The sequence below is a fragment of the Ctenocephalides felis genome, unplaced genomic scaffold (genome assembly GCF_003426905.1).
Source record: "Ctenocephalides felis isolate EL2017-DRISC unplaced genomic scaffold, ASM342690v1 CF-g0.4_SCAFFOLD_00845, whole genome shotgun sequence".
Classification (NCBI taxonomy): domain Eukaryota; kingdom Metazoa; phylum Arthropoda; class Insecta; order Siphonaptera; family Pulicidae; genus Ctenocephalides; species Ctenocephalides felis.
In genome coordinates, this window is record NW_020536999.1 from 67,238,074 (window position 1) to 67,250,536 (window position 12,463).

Sequence of the window (12,463 nt, forward strand, 5' to 3'; positions counted from 1 at the left end):
ATTTACATTTATATACATATCACATTTTTAAATAATTTTTAATTATTTGAAAGCGATATGGCTTAAAAATATAAATTCAGTTCTGAATATTATCTTAAGTCGATATTTTTATGACTAATGCTATTTTTATAAGATTTTTGCTTTCGATTAGATATTTGAATTTGGGTTCTTTGTAAGAATCATTGATTGTTAATCAATTATCAGAATTAAAGTTCTGAAAGTACTTTTATGAATGAGAAAATTAAACAAATATTGACATTGTTTGAAAACATTACAAAAATTAGAAACATTTTTCTTGCAGTATTTTACTTTCTGTGTGGAACAAATTATAATTGGTTTTAAGTACCTAATTATATGTTTAATTGTGAAAACTTTATGAGCAGACAATAAATTCACAAATATAAATAATGATTTCAGATGAAAGAGTAATTTATAAATCACTACCCGATCACTCGTTGCTGTGTTATATATAACAATAAAAATCTAAACAAAAATTCGATTCTGTTACATCTAATTATCAATATGGGAAATGGCGCCCGAATCTTTCGTGATTGTTATTGTACAGCAGTATTAGATGCATCTTTGAGTGCAATATTCCATTCAGCATCCCAATATATAATATAGGCTTCTAAGCATATCAGCAGTAAATAAACTGTAAAATCTCAACAACATACATCACAGCACATGAAACATATAAAAAACCAACTATCGAAATATGTTCAGAAAATTTCCCAGTTATTGCCTAAATATAGAAATATATTTATTTGCTATTTTTTCTATTCCCGTTTACCCTATATGGGACAGACACACTCGATGTTTCATTTTTAATTATGAGAGGTTTTCTGAACTAAAAGCTGCTTTATCTACCCAATGTAAAATACAAATTTCATAAGCATCAGCAGTGTTGGAATGACTATTAATTTCATTTATCTCGTAGATGGTTGATGTGATAGTAATTTCATTAAATCTGTTGAATCTAAGATAAGAATCTCATAATAAAATTAAGTAACGTAAATAAATTGGATCTCTTTACCCGCGGACCTTCATGGTCATCTCTACCTTATATATGTATTTAATTTTTAATTCTGCGTTATCCATAAATATAACTAGTTGGTATTGGTATTTGCCTTGAGGCAAGTTACATGAACTTCCCGATATGTATAAATAATCGACTTAATCAAAAAAAAAGAAATTAATTTATGCGTTATTAAAAGTGGAGAGAGGAGAGTGGATTTATTACACATAATTAACAAACGTCAAAAAAACTACTCATTTTCTTAAACTTTGATGAATTTTTAAAATTAAACTGCTTGTCGTAAGGCATTTATATTTCAGTAAGTTCTATAAGAAGATGATATATATCGCCAAAAAAAGTTCAGTTCATTATAAAAATCAGCTTAAATTTTTGTTTCAACAGTTAATTACAAGGAAACGGCTCGATAGATTTCACTAAAACTAATCAGTATCATTCCAAACTAATATCTTTCAAAACAGTTTTTGATTTTTTCAAATCGATATGAGCTTAAATTTGGACGAAAAGTTTAACATTTTTTCCAAATTACAAAGAAACGACTCGGCAGATCGTCGCACAAAACTGACAAACGATAACCCTCATCGAGATACATCAAATGGTTTTTAAATTTCTGAAATCGGTTTAGGTGTTTTTGAGCAAACGTCGATGAAAGGTCTAATTTTGATAAACGTCAAAAAAAAGATACTATTTTTTGCAAACTTTGACGAATTTTTAAAATTAAACGACTTTTTGTAGGGCCGTATTATTTTGGTATGATCTAGAAGGCCATGATATCTATCACCAAAAAAAAAAATTAATGAAAATCGTCGAAAATTTTTTTTAACACTTTATTACAAGAAAACGGCTCGGCCGATCTTTACCAAAAACTAATCAGATCCCAACCAATATCTTTCGTATGATTTTTGAATTTTCAAAATCGATTCAGAATTGCGGGCTAAAACGTGGACGAAAAATTTTTCACTTATCTGCTATTTACCAAGAAACGGCTAGGTCAATCGTCGCACGAAATTGATAAACGCTAGTCCTCATCGATAGACATCGGATGGCTTTTAAATTTTTAAAATCGGTGCAGCCGTTTTTGAGAAAACGTCGATTTACGCCAAAAAAATTGTTCACGCACACGCACACACACACATACTTTTTCCAAATTTGGTCTCATTCGATTCAGAATAACTTGAAACGCCGAGAAAACATAAAATTAGCGATTCGGATTTTTTGATGAAAACATAAACTTCTCCTTCGGGAAGTTAAAAAATATATAAAGAAAATATCTTCAAAAAAATAAAAGAATTGTTAGAGGTGATCCATCTGTAATAAAAATAAAATAAAACCTGTAATTAAAATTTAAGCTTTTGCATTAATCTTGAAAAATCTCAATCGAAATCTATTCAAAAAGATGTCCCGTGCATTGACCCAAAGATAAGGGTTAAGTGTTGAAAAACCGCTCAGGGGTAGTCCCAGGGGTTGAACCAGGGGTATGGGTGAATCGGCATTCCAAAGTTAGTGGGGTCGGTCATACATTTGGACGCGATTGGAGCACTCTGAATAGGTCAAAATGGAATTTTTCGAATTTCAACCCTTATTTTTGGGTCAATGCACGGGACATAAGAATTCATTTTAGAGGTATAGTTTCTTCAGCAAAGTATCTTATTTTGATCCCAAGTATCCGAAAATCATGTATATATATATATATATATATATATATATATATAGAATATATATAGAAATATATATATATATATATATATATATATATATATATATATAAGATATGAATGTTATCGGTTAATAGTTGAATATATTGAATATAACCTATGATTTGGTATATATATATTATATATATTTCTTACAAAAATAGATATTGATTACACTCTAAAAGTTTTCTTTAAAAATTGGCAAAAATACGATTAGAAGTAAAACATTACTTCATAATTTGCGAGAATTGTGTTATGTCTTAGTGTCTATTTTTGAATTTATGGTAAATTTTGCCATATAATCTTTTATTCCATAAGATTATCAAACAAACAAACAATTAACGTTTGCTTATTTATTTATTGTTACTAGGTGTTATATTATTAAGCAGTTGTAACAGATATTGTAATTTAAAAAAATAACGTTTGTATTTCTATTTTCAGGTTAGCAAACAAAATATCATCCCTATAATGTAAAGAAAACGTTTTCTTCCGACACCATCATGGATCTTCCCAAGAACCGAAGAAACCTTACAGAGCAAATTCCAGTTGAAATCATGTTATATTAAGTATAAAGTTAAATAGTACAATAGTTAATGCATCGTTAGTCAATTCTCAATGTGATAAGGAACTTATATCCTAATAGATTATAAATTTTTAAAAACGCTTAATTATTAGAATAATATGGAAAACTAAAGATTTTAAGAAGTAATTCAATGTTATTGATGTTGACTAGTACAAAGTTTAAGAATTCAAATTCGCATTTGCATTGCATTGAATTCAATATTCGTTTATTGAATTATTTAAGCCTTTTCATGCCAGATGAAGAAGAATCACCCTCTAAACGTATTTAGATTTTAGGAACGATTTGTTTTAAAACTAAGTTACCAAAAGTATTTGTTATTATATGAAAAGCAAAGACTGATAAATAGTTGTGAAACCAAAATGTACACTTTAAGACGCAAAATTTTGTGGTTCGCCCTATCAAGTCGTCTCTTCCTGATTTTTCTCCAAGCAGTCGCCAATAATTTGATACCGGATCACAAGGCTGATGCATTCACAAGTCCAATTCTGGATACTAATACTACTTCTTATGGAGACATGTTAATCCAAAAGACTTTGGGTGGTTTTAATAGATGGGATGCCCAGTATTTTATGCACATATCCCAATATGGATACACTTATGAAAATACATTGGCATTTTTTCCATTGTATCCATTGGTAGTCAGAGTTGCTGCAGAAGTTGCAAAGGTGTTCCTAGGAAACTTTTTGGCTTATCATAGTACGCTTTTGTTATCAGCGGTTTTGCTGAATGTATATTTTTTTACAAAAGCTGCCCTCACATTACATCAATTAACATTAGTTGTACTAGGGGATGAAAAACTGGCATACATATCTTCAATATTATTCTGCGTAAATCCTGCCAGCATTTTTTTTTCTGCGCCATATTCAGAAAGTGTGTACGCTTGGTTGAGTTTTGCTGGAATGCTGCGATGTCTGGATAAAACCGATATAAGATTCGGCAACATTGCTATAACAACTGCTGTACCATTTGGATTATCCTGCGTTGCTAGATCTAACGGTCTTCTAAATATCGGATTCATATTGTATCATTGGACACGAAATGGCGTCCAAAAAATGTGGCCAGAAGTTGTAAATAGATACAGAACTTTAAAAACTAAATGGGTTACACCTTTATTAGTTCTTCCGTTTGTGGCAGCTTCTATACAGATAATTATCACTTTGCTGGTTACTTTAGCGGTTTATGTCTTAGTGCAGATTTATAACTACAGACAATTTTGTACCAGAACAACATTGGTATTACCAGAATTTTTGGTTCAATATGCGGAATCAAATAAGTTTGTTATGCCAGGCTATGGAATGCCCCCTTGGTGTGATGAAGAATATCCAATCGCTTATTCATATGTACAATCACATTATTGGAATGTTGGATTTATGCGTTATTATAAATGGAAACAAATACCTAATTTTTTGTTAGCATTTCCATTAATATCTATAATATTATGGAACACATGGAAATTCATCAAGCAGCATTCAGGATTTTGTCTACGCCTTGGAATTTTTCCAAACAAATATCAGGATATAACTAAAAAGCGCCCAATTGTAAAACCATTGTATTCTACAGAGATGTTTGTGTATTATGTACATGCAACAGCTTTGGTTATTTTCTGTTTACTATTTGTTCATATCCAAGTTACAACCAGACTGGTATGCTCTGCGAGTCCAGTTCTGTACTGGTCTTGTGCTTATATGTTCAATTCGAAGTTAACAGATAAAAATCCAACAAGTATTAGAACTACAGTCATTGGACAGAACCAAAGGACCATGAGTTTTGATTTTGAGAACCTCGATAATATGTACAGCAAATGGAAGACTTTTTTGATAACAGAAAGTTTATCGGGACGAGAATCCTTGATCAGATGGTATTTTTTGAGTTATTTTGTCATCGGAACTATCTTGTTCTCTAATTTTTATCCTTGGACTTAATAGGTCGGAGAAAAACTCATATTTGCATATTGTTGAAATATGTAGATGAAACGTTCTTTTACAAACCGTACATAACTTTTTTGCAAATAAATTATAAGCTATTATGACTTTATAAAAACAGAAGAAACAAATAATTGTAAAACATTGGACCAAAGAATTTTTGTTGTAAATTTGTAGTACAAAAATTAGTCAAATTATATAAATAATATAAGACCTTAGTTAAATTGATATGTGCGATAAAAAGCTAAATCCATTGATAGTTGTTTATTGTTCACTAATTATTTAGGCAGAAAAGATTACTATGTAAAATTCGATATAGTATCATAAACTGGAAGTGGTAAATGGATATTATTATTAAAAATTAATTTAAATTTGCTAATTGTTTCTTAGGAAAAATGGTTAACAGTTGTTTTTTGTTCAAACTTGTTCACTTGTTCAAAATTCATTTATTTAACCTCGAGATAATTATAGGTTCAACTTTCTAGTTCAAATCGAACGGAGTGTTTTTATCAAATGAATCTATAAATTCTTATTCTCAAATTTTCGATAATTTCTGTTTTTCATAAAAATGAAGTAAGGGCATGTTTTTTTTTAATATTGAATTTGAAAACATATTCAAGAGAAAATGGTTTTAGTCTACTTCTGTACGGTGTGTAAAAGGGCCAATCATATTGTAATATTCTTATTAATATTATCTTCAAAATGATATTTTATAAATTCAAATATATTATCATCTAACTGATACAACTCGATATAATTTAGTTCTCACTCGATTTTGAACTAAATAAATAAAATTAATTTTAATTACTTAATAATAATAATATATTTTATTGACTTCGATCGTAAATAAACGTAGAAATCTATCTAGATACAAATATTTTTGACAACCTGAAAGTATTTTAAGATAACTCTAGTCTTCTTGTATAACTTGTTACCTATCTATTGAACTAGTAACTGGCATAAATATTATTTATTTATTAATAACTGATGTTTAATCGATTTGTCAAAAGATTTGATTATGGGCCTGTTCTCGGTAAGTTTTACTAATGGTTTTAATATCAATACTGAGCAGTAGCTGTTTTTTTTTAACAATCAGTTATTATATGTAAAAAACTTAATATATTTTGTTAACACTAAATAGAAACTTTGGTTATTCATCAGTGATGATGGGGGAAAATTGTACCCTGATGAAAAATCTATGTATTTATTTCATAGGCCTAGAAGGTTCTCATGATGTTAGTTTTTTCCGACACGCTTCTAGTAATAAATAGTGCAATAATTAATTTTAATGTTAAAATAGTTTTAAGACGTCTAGTCAAAGAGGAGAGAGTTAATAAGGTTTTTGAAGATGATAAAGAGTTTGTGTAACCACAATATTACTGGTCTAAGATTTTAAGTAGCTTTTTAATAGAGGCATTAAAAAATAAGCATAGGAATTTACTGAGAATTTGTATATATTTTTTTTTTTAATTACAATTTTGACAACGCCGGTCAATGATTTTTATTATAAAGATAGCTATTATTTTATTGCTGTGAATTTGTCAACTACAGTTATCAAAGTTTTTCTGGTCTTCTAGTTTTTTACAAATATTTAAAAAAAATATTAAATTGCATCTTTTCTCACGAAACACTTATTTTATATTGTTGTTTGGTTTATTGTGTTAAGATTTAAAAGCTACACTACATCTGACAAATATAAAGAGAACTGTAAAGAATATTTCTATAAATTAATTGAAAATTGTAAAAGTCTATTTGATATTAAAATTTCAAAATATTTTAGGAAAAAAGTTCTTATCATTAAAGCCTTACTCACAAGTTGATTTAGATTTGTAATATATTACGTGTAAACCTTATATATATATTAGGTGTACAACTTTGCATCCGCCGTATTTTTTCAAAATTAAAAGCTTTATTGCGAAAAAGTGCTTACAGATGTATTATTCAAAGTATTGTCCGTCGCTAGCGACAACTTTCTCCTATCTTTCCGGCAATTTTCGAATCCCGGCTCGAAAAAAGAAGTCCTCTTTTGGCGCTATCCATGAAGCAATCCATTTTTCCTATTCTTCGAAAGATTGAAGATGTTGATCTGCCAGGCCGTGTGCCATCGAATGGAATAGGTGGAAGTCAGAAGGGGCGACATCTGGGGAATACAGCGGGTGGGGCAAGACTTCCCATTTCAGCGTTTCCAGGTACTTTTTGATCACTTTTGCGACGTGAGGCCGAGCATGGTCGTGTTGGAGGATGACTTTGTCATGTCGCTCTTGATACCGTGGCCGCTTTTCTTTTAGCTCGCGACTAAGGCGCATCAGTTGCGTTCGATAGCGATCTCCTGTGATGGTTTCACCCGGTTTTAAGAGCTAATTGTTCATCTTTGCAGGTTTTTTCTCTTCCACCACCATGTTTGTCTTCGGCATCGAAATCACCATTTTTAAAACGTTGAAACCAATCCCGACACGTTCTTTCACTCAGAGCAGCATCACAGTAGGTTTCTGAGAGTATTCAATGCGCTTAGCTGCATTTTTTTTTCGAATTGTAACAGAAAAGTAAAACTTCCCGCAAACGGCGAGAATTGGGGCAAAAACGGACATTTTCGAGCGTGAATAATACGAAAACAAGAACAACTATCACTGAAACGGAGATGACAATTCGTTAGGCATTGTCCACACTCACTTTAAAGGCATTATCATCTATGTAGTTCAACCAGCCTCAGCCGGTACAGCCACATATCGGAAACGGCGGAAGCAAAGTTGTACACCTATATATATATATATATATATATATATATATATAATTTTTATTATCTTCCCACATTTTTTTTATCAACCTTGTTAGCTCTCACTCCTACAAATTTTCTGTTTTCCACTTTTTATAGTATATAAGCATTCCAGTTTAGTAGTATTGAAAAAGACATATCGTAAAAAGCTTTCTTTGTAAATGGCTAAATTTTAATTAGTAAATATTATGTAATGCCTTTCGATTTAAGAAATCTTCCAAAACGTGTTGTAAATTCAGGTAAATACAAAGCGACCAGTTTTTATTTGAGCGTTGATATTCACTTGAAATTTTTCAGAGGCAGAAAAATATTTTAAATCTTTTTTTATTACTATTGCTGTGGAAAGGTTTAGAAAACTAGTGCTGTAAATCTCATATTTTTCGTAAGAAAATCTTTTTTGCTGATTTCATATCTCTCGGCGTTTCAACTCAGTCTGAAACTTTTGAGACTATCTTTCTTTTAAATTATTTTTGAACAGCAATCAGAACCCAATAGTCCTATAAGCTGTTGTGCTGATTTGACTTAATACTAGTCTGTTTGATAGATGGCAACCCAATCAATTGTCACATCTCTATATGATATATTATTATTACAATTTTTGTAATAGTGCAGCAATGCCGGGTGAAGGCTATTTTCACTTGGAAACATATTACTATCTATATTTCCAAGTGAAAATCGTTGTCACTGCTGCCTGACAAGAGGCTGCCCGAAGTTAGTATTGAACCTGAAACCTCTGATTCAGGTTGAGACCAAATATGTAAAATGTATGTGTATGTTAGCCGATTTTTATGTTAAGTTTTATTAGAAGTTGCTCAATTTAACTCAAGAAGGACTCGGGGATAGTTTTGCGAGACGATCGAAAATTTTTTGCTAGTTACTGATAATACACAAATTTTTAATTTTATATATAGATTTTATTCATGTTATAATATACTAGAAAAAAACTGCGTAACAGCTCAATAAATATAAATATTTAAAAGTTTTTGGTGACAATAATAATAATAAGTATGTATCTAAATTATAATTATAAAAAATATCTTTATTCATAAAAAAAACTTTGAATAATTCTGCTCAGATTCCTTACGTGTTAAGTTTGCTTTCATTGTTTCATATTTTTGTCTAGATTTATTTGAATATCGTAAGTAGTATTTTACGGTTTTTTTACTTTTCAAAATATATATTACTTTTTAAAAATTGTATTTCTACGTCACGCTTTCGTCACAGTTGCTTGTTTTTGGCGCGCACCACCAATTTTCTTCACAGTTAAAAATTTATTCGCTTTACCTTAATCCTCATTTTTTGACGCTGAGAATAAAATTTCTGCTTTGATATATGTTTTGCGTCACAGATCTTAAAAATGACGTCTTTGTTCACAAATTCTGTACTTTTGATAGTTTCTGGTGAATTGGTTCTGGTTATGGATGATCAACCATCCAACACTAAACTATTATTTCGCATCGTTTATCTTTTATCTCAGAATCTGTTTTCTGCGCAAATATTTAATTATTTTCATTCGATTTTTTGAATAGTTTCAGTTTATTATTTTTATTCTCTATTCTTGGAACAAGGAGGATATGAAACCGTTGCACATCCCGAATAAGTACCGTCTATAGTGACGGAGCAGACGGAAATCTCGAGGCCGTCTGTGGCGCATACGTCGTGCAGCATAGCAACGTTCCTCCTGGCACTGCGCACTCTGCTCACAGACTTTCCGTTGACCACAACCTGAAAAACGTACCTTGGCATTAAGATATATCTTCTACAGGAAAAAAAGTTGAATGATACTCTTATTGAACTGGATTAAAATTAAAATGGAAACCACTAGTAATTGCTGGAACTTTCCGAACCGTAATTTAAAATTTATTAAAGCTTATAATTTGAAATTTTGTTTATATATATTTAACTTCCCGTAGGCAAGTTATAGTAATCGCAAAAAATCGAAAATGAAAATTTTTATATATCTTTACGTTTCAGAGGTTTCTGAATATTTTGGCATACCTTAGAAAAAATGGATGTATGGATGTATGTGTATGTGTGTTTATGTGTGTCGGATACAATTTTTCGTCGACGATTTCGAGAACACGAGTCAACGGATTTGAATAATTAAAAGCATTCGATTCGTATTGGTAAGGAGACGTGCTGATTAGTTTTTGGTAAAGGCAGGTCGAGCAGTTTCGAAGAAACGGGACAAAAAAGACCACATATAGTAATTGATTTTTTAGGAAAACGGAGCGTCCGATTTGCATGATTCGATAAACATTTTACTTGTATTAACAAAATGCAGAACTGATGAAATTTCTGGAAAGACAAGTCTAGCGCTTTCTGACATCCAACAAAAAAGTGAAAAAATGCCATTTGGCGGACAAAAATGATCATTAGACATATGCACATTGAATTATCACATATTTTATTTATTTATTTATTTATTTAAATATATAGCCCACAGATTTCTCCAAGAGGACTCAAAAATACAATTATTTGACATAATGAATAACAATTAAAATATACACAAAATTACAAAATATAGTTAGTAACATAAAATGCTAAGATAAAATTTCATATAATGCAGAATGTAACAATAATATTTATAAACAGAAAATAATGAGATATTTGAAAGAAAATAAAAAGATTAACTTGTGCAGATGGAGATTATTTGATTAGGAGATGTGTTGTGAATGTCTATATCATTATTAATTAAGTTAAAGTTAGAGGACATTAGTAAAATTGGCGAATTTAAGAGAGAATTAGATTTAGGGGTGGGATAATTGAAAAATAATTGTGAACGCGAAGATAGCCTTGGAACATTAAAGGATAGTTGATTGAGAATAAGAGGACAGTCTATAGAATTATTGCAAAGCTTAAATAAGAACATAATTGTACAGATAAATCGACGTGAGGCAAGGGAAGGAATACCAAATTCTTTTAGTAAAGTGTTGTGGTCAAAGCCACGTTCAGGGTAAATTTTGTATGTTTTATAATAAAGGTATTTCAGAAATTTTCGCTGAACCTTCTCTATCGCATCAGAGTTGTTGATATGATGAGGATACATTTTAAGAATAATAACAAATTTTGTTCATTTTTCTATTGGTTCCGTATCAATGTTTATCTGTGATACTTCGATACTGCGACGAGGCGCCCACGCGTTTTGATATATCGTTTCTACACAGCTAACTTATTGCGATTGCTCTGAAAACAAGTTCAAAATTTCCAAAATATTTCAAAGTATAAAAAAAATCTAGTTTTTCAAAAAGGTCAACTTTTTTCAAAAATATTAAATATCTTATAAATCGTTTCAGTTTTTTTTTCAGAATTCTAAAAGAAAATTGCATCTTTAAAAATTTTAATTTTTTGTACGGGAATTTCCAGTAATTTGGCTTGAGACACGATGCCATGCATCACTAGTTTTATTAGATCCCTGAAACCGCTGGACGTGCCTTTCCAAAAATTTCACTATTTCTTCGTTTCGCCAAAGCAAGTGAAATGTTTTTTGAATCATTCAAAATAGATACTCCATTTTTTCTCAAAAAATGAATTACCATGGAATTACCAATGGAAGCTCCAATACATTATTATCAGCATTAAATTAAAATATTTTTTATATTAATAACTTTCCAAATGAGATATATGTTTCCGACAGATCATCTGATTTGCTATTTTTATATTTCCTCGACGTCTCAAGCCATTCCGAATCGTTTGGCATAAAAATTGGTAGAATATTTGTAAGAGTGCGTGTGACTGTAAGCCAAAATTAATTGACCATTTATCGCTGTTTTTTTTTCAAAAAATTCAATATTTGATGCAACTCGGTACAAACTCGTGCTATGCAATGATCAGCAGAGTTTTTTTTAAATAATTATCAGATAAGTGCAAAAGTTTTTAAAACGTTTTCGATAAAAAAACGTGATCGATTTTGAAAATTCAAAAACTGATAGAAAGATATCGGTTGAGAATCGAGCTCATTAATTTCCTCATCTATGATCGTCCTAAGCTTATGGTAAAAACTATTTTGTGGCGATTTAATCAAACTTCTCATAGTGATCCAAGTTCACCGTCTAAACAATGCCTATTAAAATAATATAGACCTACAAAAAGTGGTTTAAATATCAAAATTTGAAACAAAAAATTGAACATGTCAATTATTATTGCTTGTCTATTGTTTACACGTATCGGAAATTACATGCACCTTATGGCATAATGTCTCTTACGCCTACCATTAAGGTGACCATTTTCGCATGAAATCCGGAACGGACTATAAAGAGAATGAGTGAGCGCGGAGGGGAGGGGGGGGTAGGTGAGCTAAAAATTTATATTTTCTAGTTGAAAAATAAATTCGCAATCAAAACATTTTTCAAAATCCGGGATAATCTGGGACAAAACACCTAAAACCGGGACAAATATTGCTTTTAGAAAAAGCCGGGACGCATGGCGGAAAATCGGGGCTGTCCCGGCCAATCCGGG

The 12,463-nt window shown here is 30.7% G+C and overlaps 2 protein-coding genes across 2 annotated transcripts in view; one reads left to right on the forward strand and one right to left on the reverse strand.

Annotated features, from left to right (window-relative positions):
• The window catches only part of LOC113387601 (dual oxidase-like), a 41,891-nt gene extending 40,838 nt beyond the window's left edge, over nt 1–1,053 (reverse strand). Inside the window, exons 1-2 of the mRNA XM_026624948.1 lie at nt 1,034–1,053; nt 868–976 (exon numbers count right to left, since the gene is read on the reverse strand). Coding sequence (XP_026480733.1) covers nt 868–976; nt 1,034–1,053 — 129 coding nt within the window. The remainder of the gene's footprint in view (nt 1–867; nt 977–1,033) is intronic.
• LOC113363323 (GPI mannosyltransferase 2-like) overlaps nt 1–5,484 on the forward strand; it is a 56,356-nt gene extending 50,872 nt beyond the window's left edge. Inside the window, exon 4 of the mRNA XM_026605817.1 lies at nt 3,169–5,484. Within this exon, the coding sequence (XP_026461602.1) occupies nt 3,670–5,232 (1,563 nt within the window). The 5' untranslated portion in view covers nt 3,169–3,669 and the 3' untranslated portion in view covers nt 5,233–5,484. The remainder of the gene's footprint in view (nt 1–3,168) is intronic.
• The last annotated feature ends 6,979 nt before the right edge of the window (nt 5,485–12,463 follow it).